The sequence below is a fragment of the Anser cygnoides genome, chromosome 3 (assembly GCF_040182565.1).
Source record: "Anser cygnoides isolate HZ-2024a breed goose chromosome 3, Taihu_goose_T2T_genome, whole genome shotgun sequence".
In the NCBI taxonomy this organism is placed as follows: domain Eukaryota; kingdom Metazoa; phylum Chordata; class Aves; order Anseriformes; family Anatidae; genus Anser; species Anser cygnoides.
In genome coordinates this window covers 47853397-47866401 of record NC_089875.1, presented here as the reverse complement: position 1 = coordinate 47866401, position 13005 = coordinate 47853397, and the positions used below count along the sequence as shown (strand labels likewise).

The 13005-nt window shown below is 35.4% G+C and overlaps 1 protein-coding gene across 5 annotated transcripts in view; it reads right to left on the bottom strand.

The window, feature by feature from the left end:
* Positions 1–13005, bottom strand: part of PDE10A (phosphodiesterase 10A) — a 371561-nt gene that overhangs the window by 101803 nt on the left and 256753 nt on the right. For 4 of the 5 annotated variants that reach the window (XM_066994132.1, XM_048067853.2, XM_066994131.1 and 1 more), the window contains exon 2: positions 8695–8823. In XM_066994132.1, the coding sequence (XP_066850233.1) occupies positions 8695–8823 (129 nt within the window). Of the gene's footprint in view, positions 1–8694; positions 8824–11978; positions 12154–13005 lie in introns of those variants that run through there. The other variant, XM_066994134.1, reaches the window with a different exon arrangement.

Below are 13005 nucleotides of genomic sequence, written 5' to 3'. Positions count from 1 at the left end.
CAACATTCTCTCTCTTACACTGTTCACACTTTAAAGAAGACGTTGATCACCTGGAAAGGTTCAAAAGGTGAACTGATGAGAAATGATAAGAAATCTGGGAAACTTCTTTCTCACTAAGATACTAAAAGAAGTTCCATGCCCTAATGTACCTAAAAGGTTGTAACATGTCAAAATCACAGACTTCTTAGTTTCTATTATAGTTCATTCATATGGGCAAGAAAATGATTCAGTGATGCAAGGCTTATAAGGAGAAACACTAATTTTTGAATAGACAAAAAAAAAAGAAACATTATCAGCCATAAAACCTCTTAATTCAAGTCAAACATAGACACAACAAAAATCAGTGTAAGTACATGGTGAGAATAATTGGTCTAGATATAATGTGATTAGCATAATTAGCTCAAGAGAGGACTCAGACCAAGCAGTGACGTCTGCTCCCTAAGGCCAAACATTTCATCATTAGAGGATTACCTTCTGCAAATCTCTGACCATCCAAACAATTCTAAATATGCACAAGATTTCCAGAAAAAAAATCAGCTCCTTCATGTAACCCACTCATAAATGAAAACAAAACAAAACAAAAATTTAAACAAGAATTGTTACAAATTATAAGAAAATAATCCAGAAACATATTCAGTAATGTGCCAGGTTTACTTCTGCATTTGTTTGGAATTTGCTAGTGACAGCCATTCAGATAAAAAAGAATGAAATCAGTAACTGCTTCAACGTCAAGATACATTCTGAACAAAAATCATGATCATCACTCAAGACCTCACACCATATTTTCTACCAAAAGGCCACTGTTCAGTATTCTTGTATTATAAGTATATACAAGCAATTCCTGACCTATATATCCTTTCCACTCATCTTTTCTCTGCCCAAAGGAACAACCTGGCAACATAAGCTTTTTCACAACTCCACCTCAACAATTTCACAGCTAAAATGAATCAATTTCTAAGGTGGCTCTGTTTTGTTTAATTCAGGGAAAACAATAAAATATAAATAAATAATCTGCTGAACTGTACGCATGGGAAAGAAGCAATTTCACTTCAGACAATTATACCAACTGGGGAACTGACTCTGATAAAATGACTTTTAAAAGCAGTGGCACAATACAACCATCTCCTCAAGAATCAGCTCCAAAATTATTCCTTATCTGTGACAAATGTATGCCACTTTCGTCATCTGAACTAAAATGACATTCCCATGTAGGTTTCTTCCACAGCTCTAAGATGTGCCATCACTTTGTCTGTCTACCTCTGAAGCACTAATATACTAACATAGACTTCCTAGGCACTATGACTGACATGAAAAATGGCAACCCGTAAACTACTTCATACAAAAATCTACAGATCAATTTTATCTCTACAGAAGTAAGAACAAAGTACGCAGACAAACAGGATCTACACAGTCAAATCTCCAGATATTATTGCAATTTTCCCAAGAAAAACATTCACAGTATCAATCTTGCAAAGCTCAAGACAACTGCTACCAGTCTGGTTATTCTCCCAGAAAAGTAGCACCCATTAGCATAACAGTCATACTGGTTCAGACCATCAGGATCACCTAGCTCAATGCCTCCTCTCCAACTGGCCGTTAGCAGACTCTAACAGAAGAGTAAGAACAGGGAAAGCGATTATGCTGCTTGCGTTGAAGGGGACTGGAGGATGGATCCCTTCTGTCTTCTACAGAAATGCTTCTAACAGATGCACCAAAATGTGTAAATAGTGGTGTTTGGTAATAAGAAGCACTAAGAGCTACTAGGTTTGTGTCCATGCTGCAAGTGACACACTACCCAAATCATTCCCACATTCACTTGTGCGTTTTGGCAAGTATTCATGTCTGCTTGGATATCACATAAACATAAACGCAGCAGGGCTGCATCAGAATGAAACAGCATGTTTGCAGCATCAATGAAATATTGAGACAGACTAATTATAAATCAAGGAGATCATTAAGATGCTGCCATGATATTTCCTTTTACCTAGGTTGGGAAGATGTCAGAATCACAGCAAGCTGTGGAGTATCACAACAGTGACACTCTCCAGCTTCCAAGTATCCTTCATTCAGTATGCTACAACTACTGTGTTACACTACAGAAAAGTTATTTCTGATTAGTTAGCATGGAACTGCAAAGTTGTAAAAAATTAGAAAATTCAGCACAGGCTCTTTTTTTAATGTAACAGAGAGATGACTGCCATAAAATTTAAAGCACATCATGCTGATACCTTAAAATCTGAAAGTGCATCATCAGAAAAGAAATTATTTTCTTTCTATTTCAGATGACAGTTTTGGGGGGATTTTGTTTTTAATGTTTTTATGTTGCAGCTTTCTCTTTTAGTATTAGTGCTAAAGACTAGTAAAGAAATTCTCTCTCTGTACATTGTCTCAAAGTCAGGGTATGATGAGGTGTTTTGCCACAGATCCTATTCTTCCAATTCCTTCTCTAGTACAGAGAAAAAAAAAAAAAAAAAACAAGAAAAAAAAAAAGACCTGAGGGCTTTAGACAAAGAGAAGGCATCAAGCTTAAACAAACTAGCTCAGGCACAGAATCGTTTCAGTCCCTGAAACCTTCAGCTTAGCACAGACCATACAATAAGAAAGAGGTTTTCCTAACCTACACTCTATTAGAATAGAGTACATAGAGAGCTCTATTCTCTCTATGCTCAGTTAGCTCATAGGCAATATCTTTGATAGCTTTCAAAGCTCTCTGGGTCTCCTGGGAAGACCCAGAGGAACAACATTCAGGTGAGGGTTTTTATGCAGACATCTTTCCTCTGGAAGCCTACTCAATTTTCTACCAAAATGAGGCTACAGTGGTTTTCAAAATTATTAGAGTGAATGTACAGAGATAACTATTTCCAGCCTTTTACCAAACTAAAAGCTATACAGTGCACCAAATCTCACTGCAACCTTTGCGCACTTCTGGAACACATGGTAGATAGGAAAAGGGTGAAAATCAAAATGGCTGAGCTTAGGGAAGAATGGCATCAGGGCTTAATCTGCATTCTGTACCCACACTTTTGTCATATTTGCTTCACAAGAACCAACACAGGAATGAGACACCACCAAAAAATTATGCATTTAAATGACTAATGAAGAATTCTATTTTATACTGCAGTCAGACAGTCTGCTTATAGTAATTACATAAAAGTAGCAATGAATACACTCTGATTTATTGAATAATGATAGATAAATAAATAAAAAAAAAAAGAAAAAGAACTTTGAATGTTGATGAATGCCCTTTAACTGAAACAACCGATTACACTGATTTAATCATTTGCATCATATTAGCAAAAGAATATCTGTTGAACAGCACGTTTAACACTGACAGTAAACTAACAGATACAGGAAAGCATAAAAGTAAAAATCAACAGTTTATAAAAAGAAAATATCTAAAATTACTTAAAAAGTCATTTAATGTTTCTGTTTATAAAACTTATATAAGAAAATGCTAAAGCTAGGGTTTCTAAAGAAGCATTATTTTGCTCACATTACACAATATTCTCTATTATTGCTTGAACATACAGCAGATTATGGCATAGACACACATTACAAGGTCCGTAATTGGAAATACTAGTAGTAGGATGTCAATACTTTCGACTTACTCTAAGACAATCAATCGTGGTTTTTTTTCAAAGTCCAGGAAAAAAATTATGGGATGTCTTCTTAAGGACTACACATCCTGAATGAGCATTACAATAACATCACAGTAACATCATATTAAGCAATGACTTTTCTAGTTTCTTTACATTTTTCCTTTTCTTTTTTAAACAAGTTAATTCTGAAACGTTGTATTTCTTTAAATGCAGTAAGTCAACTGCACTTAATACACAGCAACTTATGACTGTGTATAATCAGTCACACAGTGTACTGAATGTACCATTTTGTATAAAATGTTTCCATTTAAAAAATGTATTCAATAATTACATAAGAACAGCATTTGTATGGTATGAAAGCACCTTAAGTTCCCCTTATACATAGCTTTACATGTTTTTGGCAAGTGTTCTTGGATGAAAACAGTGTACAAAGTTGTTGACATGTCCAGATCCAGCAATAATTAAGCACACACCCATGTGCTTTGATGAACCAGTCTCTGGAGTAGAGAGAGGAAGAAGTGGCCAAGAAAACAAAAGTACAGACCAGAAAGAAAAGTCTAGAACTGGCAGGACAAAACTTTGTGGATGTTGCTGTATGGAAACATGGGGGGAAAAAAGATGAATAGCAGACATGAGTGTAAGAAAAGCAACAAAGAGATGGATATTTCAAAATGACTGCTTCCCATAATCTTCATTTTTCTCTTCCACAAATGCACTCCTCCCAACAGATATCTGGACACTCAGGCAGAAGATACAGTGCCCTGGGATGTTTTCACTTAGCCTCATGGAGAAGCCCTGTGACACTTCAGGAGTGTCTGTGAATGAGACTAATCTGAAGCCACAGATTCCTATGCAATGCAGTAATTTTAGAAACTCAGATAAATTACTGTGGAAACTTCAGTCTGCATCAGAGTTTAATGTCCTACCAAGAGAAACAATTGTGGAGTTCATTATGTTTTTTCTTAGAATATGCTCATCAAAAAGATTAGAAATGTAAAATTAAGTGACATAGCACAAACAGAAGCAAACAAATGCGATCCTTTCTCCTTCTATATTGGAAATACTTTACTCTAGTCAAATTGCAGGCATTACCAACCATTTTCGAAACTTAACTAATGAACATATTAATAAATAGGATCATTAATGAAATTTCAGGTTTTATATTTAACTGATATTTACAATGTCTTCCACATAAAGTCTGTTGGCCACAATCCCTGATCAAGTTTGTCCAGAATAACACAGACTGGGCTAAGTCAAAAGGTTCCTAGGTTTATTATATTCTTCCACCACTGTGAGCAAGTATTTATAATCATCTTCATGCATGAGTTATAAAAATCCTTTGTTCACATTCTTTGACACATATTTGACAATGATAATGTTGATAGTCACTTCTGAACTACTAATTTGGAATCAGTACAATAATTTTCTTTTAAATAGTTGTTTTGTTCTCTCTCTTCCCTACATTGTAAGAATTACATAATTTTTCAGAACAGCTATATCTTTGGCTTAGACAAGAAGAACAAGAACATTCAAAAAGAAAGATTATTTTTTTGATAAAATTAAGAACATCTGAATCCAAACTACTACTCACTGCAATTGTTTTGAAACCTTAACAAAAGCGTTATCTGACAAGGGAACACCAAATTTAATCACAAACCCAACATATCTGGAATATCTTCTCTATATAGATCAACATCCAAGGAAACCATTCTAAATGTTGTGATTTGTTCAGAGATGTTCAATACTCTTTTTATTTGCTGATAAAAAGGAAAATGGGACAGAAGTGGTGTCCCTTCAGCTGCCAGTAAGAGTATCATTCTTTTCTTCTGTGTCTGATACCCACCACCTTAAAAACATTAGGACCACCTGCTTACTGAAGTGATACCTCGGCTCCCACAGAGCAAGATATGATATAGTTCTCCATGCAGAAATTATTTGTGTCAGTACAGTTTGCCCTTTTTTTTCTATACAGAAAGGCCATTAACAGTATGAAAGACACCCGTTAAATTTACTATTATCATTGTAAAAGAAGCTCATCTGGATTACAATCAGTGTGTTTAGGATCTTTTTATTGTTGCTGCAGTGAAGCTTTGAATAATATATTTAAGGTTGGAGTCAGTAAATATTTTTGTGAGAAATTTGTGGGAAACCTGTGGGCCTAAAACTTGCATAATCTTACAGCTCTTATTACAGTCACCTTGTTACTTGTGCTTGAATGACATGGAAGAGGACAAATGGAAGACATTTTGTGAGTTCTGCAAGTACTATATCTAAGTATCTGGAAAAGAAAGAAACTCCTTGCAGATACTCTTAAAGTCCATTGGGGAAAAAAAAAATCTCCTCTTACCCAAACATACCTTTAATCTTTAAATTAACATCATGTAACTTAATGGTATAACTTATACCGGCACACCAGGAAAGATGTATACATCTTGTATACAAGCCAAGGCACTTTCTTCTGTTACTACTGTGTCTATATGAAAACGTTTTTTCCGATCTATAAACTTCATAAAATATCCCCTGAGTCTATAGTGCATGAAGCACAGACTACAAGTAGTGGGATTAATTTGTAAACAATCTTATTTCATAGCTAATATGTAAACTATATTGAAGCAGAATTAAAACAAAGTCCAAATCTGTTTCTTTACTCAAGACAACCTCTTACTTGTCTGTGTTGCTTTAAAATAAAATAAAAACAATATATATTTTGCATCAATCGCAGTCCACTTTGTGCTCCTATTTCAGCAAGTCTCCTGTGTAAGTCATGATCTGGACACACACAATTTAAAACTCGAGTGTTAGTTTATTACCAGTAGGATTGTTTGGAAATGCTGTATGCAACAATACAAGACCTGGATGTGTTTTAAGTATGCATTTAGTTGGTAGAAAACAGACAGGGTCCAAAGATTTTCAGTGAATAGCCAAGCACTAGTATCAACAGTGTTCTGTCCCTGTGCTGTCTATGCAGGTTTACTACAGTAAACTATAAATAAATAAATAAAATCCATAATCCCAGGTAGATCACTGTTGTCATGGGCCACTTTCAAGCTAGCATTTACTGTGATAGATATAAGATTTACCTGGTGCGCTGAGATGACACAATTTATGGTGTTTTGGAATGTAAATCTTTGTTATACATGAAGTATTGCAATATTCACTGATCTCATCCCTTTTCAGTACTTTGAGTTCAACAAAAAGGAAATACAGCTGAAGTAACTAATTCAGTGAATTTCAGTCACAGAAAAATTTTAGTTCATTTAAGTTCAAATCAGACATTTCAGTTTACATTCACGCTAATGAAATTCAGATAAATTACCCTGACTGCAGGCCCACTGACTTCTGGCTGAGAAGCACACACAGCTGGATGCCTGTAAAGCAGGCAGGACACAATTTCTGCATATAAGTTAATGACTGTTCTGCGTCACCAACATATAAGAGTACAGACACTATGCCAAAGATCTCAAAAGAGCATTTTGCCTGCCTGGCAACTTTTTTATAAAAACAGGGTTTATTTTTCTGTCCGTATCGGATTACTTGATGTAAAAATCTGAAAGCATTCTGAAAAATCTCTAAAACGAGAGGGGTAGGGGAAAAATTATAACCCTATTTTAAAGTGACTTAAGGTACGTGTTCACTTGAATTCATCACAGATCTTTGCTGACACCAAAAGAGTCAGTGCTCTTCTTATTTGTCACTGCCACCATTAGTCTGGTAGTAGAATTGGCACAGACATAACGCAAACTGGGTAAAAGATCTAGCAAGCTTTTTTTTTTTTTCTTTTTCTAGAAATGTTGCATTCTGACAAATTAAGATATTTTGCTATCAGTAACGTTTTATGTGGCTACAGACTATCTTCCTAAAAGAAATCCACAGATAAGACTAATCATTATCTATTGCATTCTAAAAAGGAAATGCATTCAAATTATTCTTTTTGACTTGGCAAGTGTAATTCTGCTTATTTTCATCTAAAATCCAACACTAAGAAAGCCACATCTGTACAACTGCCTTTACTGTAATAAATACAGACACCTTAATGATTACTGTCAGCACCAGGGAAGGTGCTTTCTATCAGGGAAGACAGAAAGACCCACCTGACAACAGATACCAAGTTGAATTTAGGTGACAGCATAACTATTTCTCAATGATTTTAAGTTAACAGTTTTTGGAGAATTAGTCACAAAGCAGTAGTTTTAAACTTTGAGAAAACAGTGGGCAAAATAACCGTTGCAGTTATTCATGTTCAAACTGTGCTAAGTTAATGGTCAACAGTTACTTTGCTTTTGTATTTGGCTCAAAAATTTTCATGAGCATGTTCACGAGCACTTTCACAGAAATGTATTTTCAGGTCATTTCCCTTCCCCACCTTGCACAAGCATTACAAAGAAAAAATAAAGTGAAGCAAAACTAAAAAACAACAACAACAAAAGGAAACTTAAGCAACTGGAATCCACTTAACAATATAGGATTCCTGAAGCTGAAATGCAATCCAAATCATTCATTCAATTTTTGCATCAAGATCCCTTACCCCAACTATAAATTGTATTTTAAACAAGGGTTTAAGTGAGGGATTATACCTAAAGCCAAGGACCCCCCCCCCCCCCAGAATTCAACAGACCGTTTTGTAATCTGTGTGTCAATGTTCCTGTCTAAAACTGACTTAAAATGTGTTGCAAACAGGAACTTCTGTGATGGTGCTGTGCGTTACTGAGGTTTACATTCTTCAAGTACAACATAATTTTATTCAAAACTTGCCAAATTCAGATGCAAGAAGCCCATATTACGTTCTTAAAACACACAGTAATGTTACAGATACTGCACTTTAGTTTGATACCGATTTTGAGTTACAAATACTAAACTGAACCTCGCAAATGAATACCAGTACATTCCAACAAGAAATGCTTAAAGGCTGAAAAGATTGAAGAAAATAAAAAATTTTAACTTCTTTTGCCTTTCAAAAAACGGTGGAGCCTATATGTAAAAATTACAACAGCCAAGTTTCTACCAAAACAGATTTCTTTTTTAAATCTAAAAATAAGAGCTAAGCTGTTCAAAGCTAAATATTAACTGCAAATAAAACAAATAATTGCAAACTTACCTTCCTGTCTGTTATTTTTCCTTTTTAGCCATTTTTCAACAGTTTCTGCACTTACACTTTCTGACACAAACTCATCCAGTACCTGGGGATGAAGAGAAAGATAGGCCTTCACTTTTTCATCTGTTAAACCTGCAAGAGAAAATATTAATCAATTATATAATTGGTATAAAATTCCCCACATGAAACAATACACAGATGCCAGTAACAATCCTCATCCTTTTGTTTAACATGCTGATTGAATACATGCCTATTTAAATAGTTTTCCCAGAGAGAATGATATCCAATCAAATAAAGTAAATTGCCATATAAAAAACAGTAGAAGCAAAACACATGGATGCGAGATGCTGTGTATAGAAAGCACCCTGTAGGAGTACACATAAGCATTCCTGAGAGAAATGGACAGGAAGAAATCTGTGATATAGAACATGGATGCTGGGGCAAGTAGTGAAACGAGCTGGGCAAGCAGCTTTTAAAAGGAAACAGAAAACACAAACAGTTCCAAAAAACAGAAACATGCCTCTAGACAGCAGCAAACAACAAAGTCTCCACACCCAATTTTGTTGAGCAAGTGACATGAGACTACAGCAAAGGGGGAGTAAAAAGCTATTTGGGATTTCTTCTGTGAAAGCAAAAGACATTTTAAACATGGTAAGGAAGGAAAAACTAGCTATGGGCTCAGGCTGGGTGTATCATAGCACGGAAAGGATAACACAAGGGTGTGCAAATGCTAGAGGCTTGCAGTCAAGAAATAATCTGGACTTCTGCTTTGGCCACTCTGAAATTATTTAGTTGCAAGATATGCAAGAGAACGTATCAGAGAGCTGATAAAGAAACTCTCTTTAAGAAGAAAGTGAACTGCAGCAAATTCAGTATTCTCACGGCAAGTGGCAGCAAAAGCAACCAAAACTCTATTATGCAACACCAAAACCAAGTGCAGCTTTTAAATACTGGAGTTAATTAAGTAACTTTTGAAATATAAACCGTTTCCACATGTGTGCTTCCAATGCCTACAAATTCGGTTATCAAAATAAACATAACTGTAGATAAAAGGGCTTTACAATATCTGCCACAAAAAGAATCACACCAGTACACGCTTCAGAAAACAAAGCAAAAGTCAAACTCTCAAATCCCTGATACGATCATAAATAAATTACCGAATTCATAAGGTGACAATCTGATTGAACTCTTCACAAACACACCAAACAAAACCACCAGCTTCAAGGATAGGAATATGAGTACTGAGGGTTTTCAAAGGAGAATGGGAAATGAGTGCAAATGCCCTGAGGGACTAAGGTTTGAGCTGTCTCAAAGGGAGCATACACTAACTACAAAGCATTAATTAGATCCGAGGGGAAGAGGACTAACAAGTGCTGTAATGACTCTAAATACTCGTCTCGTGGTGTGTGTATATAAACATAATTGTTTCAGTACAGCTGAAAAGTCACCACAGAACGCAGCCTAGGTTCAGCAGAAGAGAAAGTTCCCACCAAACAACGCTGACCTCTTTTGGAGAGCATTAATGCTCTACAACGAGATCCATTTTCCTACTTTATGTTTAGTACAGTCTCAGAATGTGCTGAAAAGAGCTACAGGGTATTTAAATGCTAGTCAATGACTGTAACCTTTGAGGTCTCTGACAAATATTTACTAGGAAAACACTCAGGAAGCAACACCACAGCACAAACTGGGAGCCGCTGCCAGCAGAGCACTGCCCACCTGCTCCACTCGCCCTGCTTACCGCGTTGACTTCTCTTATCCACCAGAAGCTGCAGCCTACCCAGATTACCAGAGCCTCAAATATTAGTGTTCCCACTTACACACAAAATCTCCAATCTGGATCACTCAAATTAGAGAGCTAAATGAGCATCCTGATCTTCATTAGTAAAGACGGAGGATATTCATCAGTTAGCCATCAGAAAGATAATGAAATTTATCTGCTTCTTAAGTTTGGGATGAAAAATGATCAATACAGGCTTGTCACAGAATGCCAGCTAGTTCCAGGTTGTCTTTAGACTGCAAACAGATGAACACTTCTCCCTTCTATTAAGAAAAAAGGAACTGGAAAGTCTGTAAAATTAGCAATGGAAATTCAGCAAGGTTTGATTTGTCTCTGAAGTGAAAATAGCCTCTGCTTTCTAATGTGTGCAGTCTTTATTCCTTAACTTCAATGGAAACACTTGATTGAAACCTTTATGGGATGTGTTTTTGTAATATGCCCATCAAAATTCAATAAAATGTCAATTTTGGAATAAGAGTTCAGTCCACACATCATGGGTTTAATTGCTACTCCAGGTATCCTGCAATTCCAGCAAACTATGTTAACCTTACATGAAGAAGCAATTCATGAAGCTGCTATAAGAAATTCTACAACAATCTTTAAATTATGCTCTGTTTCACAAAATACACCTATGCAGATGTATTTTTTCAATGTCAGATTTTTAGATAGGAGCAAGCAGAATAGGATTTAAAACCAGATGTAGAGTTTTTAAAAAAATGTAATTTAAATCTACTTTCTACATACAACAGATTTATTGATCCTCCTGATCTTTAGTCTAATTTGTTGAAAAATACTAGCTACAGCCATACAAAAACAAAACAAAACAAATGAAAACATGGCAAAAAAAAAAAACAGTAATAAGACACTGTAACTTCACATGTAACTTCACAAATTATTACATTAAGAAAATGCAACATTAATAGAAAGTAAACCTTTAAAAGCAACTCAAACATTTTGTACACTTGTATATACATTAAGGAAAAAGAGTGTCATAAAGAAGCTTGAGTACAAGAGTACAACTGAGTGTAAAAAATCATTTTATGGCATATATGAAGTCCTCTACATTGTAAGGTATACATAAGAATAAGATTTAGATTTTTACATAACAAAATGCATATGGTAAATCATTGACACACTTGCTCTCCATTTACAAGTTCCTGAAAACTTCTGGTACACAGATTTTTGCTAAATATTGCCAACTTCTCTATTGAACTTTTATAGTCTTTTAATCCTGAAATATGCAAAAAAATGCATTTAAGAATAGAGTCAATTATTAATAATATTTGAATGAATGGGACAATGCTACTTACACACAAGTTTATGAACTAGCAAGTTATCATGGGTATTATTTACAGAAATAAAACAAACAAAACTACAAGATAATGCTAGTTATTCATTTTTCTATTAGTAAGGTAAAGTATTGGTCTTAAAGACTTTGGGCAGTAAACTTTTCTCCATCCATTCACATTAGAAACATTTCTCTACTACTCCATTCTTCTTCCCTTACCCAAAACTACTTTTGGACTAGTAGACATGGATTACTGTGTCTGCTACTTCCACAGTGCTCCATAGACTCCAGGGATGCCTTCTCTTGTTCATCAACTCTGGAAAGGACCACGAAGTATACACAATAGTATCTAATCAATAAAATAGATAAATAAATAAATAAATATAATAAAATAAAAATTAAGTAAAAAGGTGGTAACGAATTCATATTTATGTGATCCATACGCTTTCTAACAAGCAGCCCAAATAAAAGCTCACTTCTTTTCATGCAGCCCCTGAATGTCTCTCATCTTGTATCTGGTGAAAAAGCAAAGACCCATAACCCTTGTTTCCTTCCAAATCCTAGTTCATCATTCATTATTTTTGCCAGAAGCACCATTCTTCTTTCCTGGAAATGAATTTTTCCTCTGAGAGAGCTCTGGTAGTATAACAAGGACCATCGCTCCAGAGGGCAGAGTTCTGGCCAACAGCTTAGGATGTATCTGTTCAGAAAACACAGAATGACTGGAGTGACCTTATTTCTTCTGGGAATAAAGGGAAGAATCTGACATTATGGTTGAGTATCTTTTTTTTTTCTTTATCTACACAGCTGAGCATCCATTTCTTCCATCTATACTTCAGAGTCTGCCTTCCTGATTCATCTTGTTTAATTAAACACACACACACCAAACAACCTCTTGTATGCTTATTTTTAAGTGAAAAACCCATCTTCCAATGCCGTTATCTTTTTGGCACAACTTGCTAATGCCTGGTTTTATGCACACGTTAGCTATTTGTTCTGGATTTATGATAGAACTATGAAAATTATAATAAAAGTATAACACAAAAGGATACATGCATATCAGATAAGCACATCCTTTTTTCATTTCCCTCAGAACAAATCAGGCAAAGGAACTGCTCCACTAGGCCTATGTGTGCACCAGGTCAGCAGCTCCCAGCTTCCAGACCAGCATGTTTGTTTAGGTTCTCTTTGCAGATCTCAATTTGAAATGTTCTCTTTGGCCATGCCATCTAAGCTTAAAAAGCTA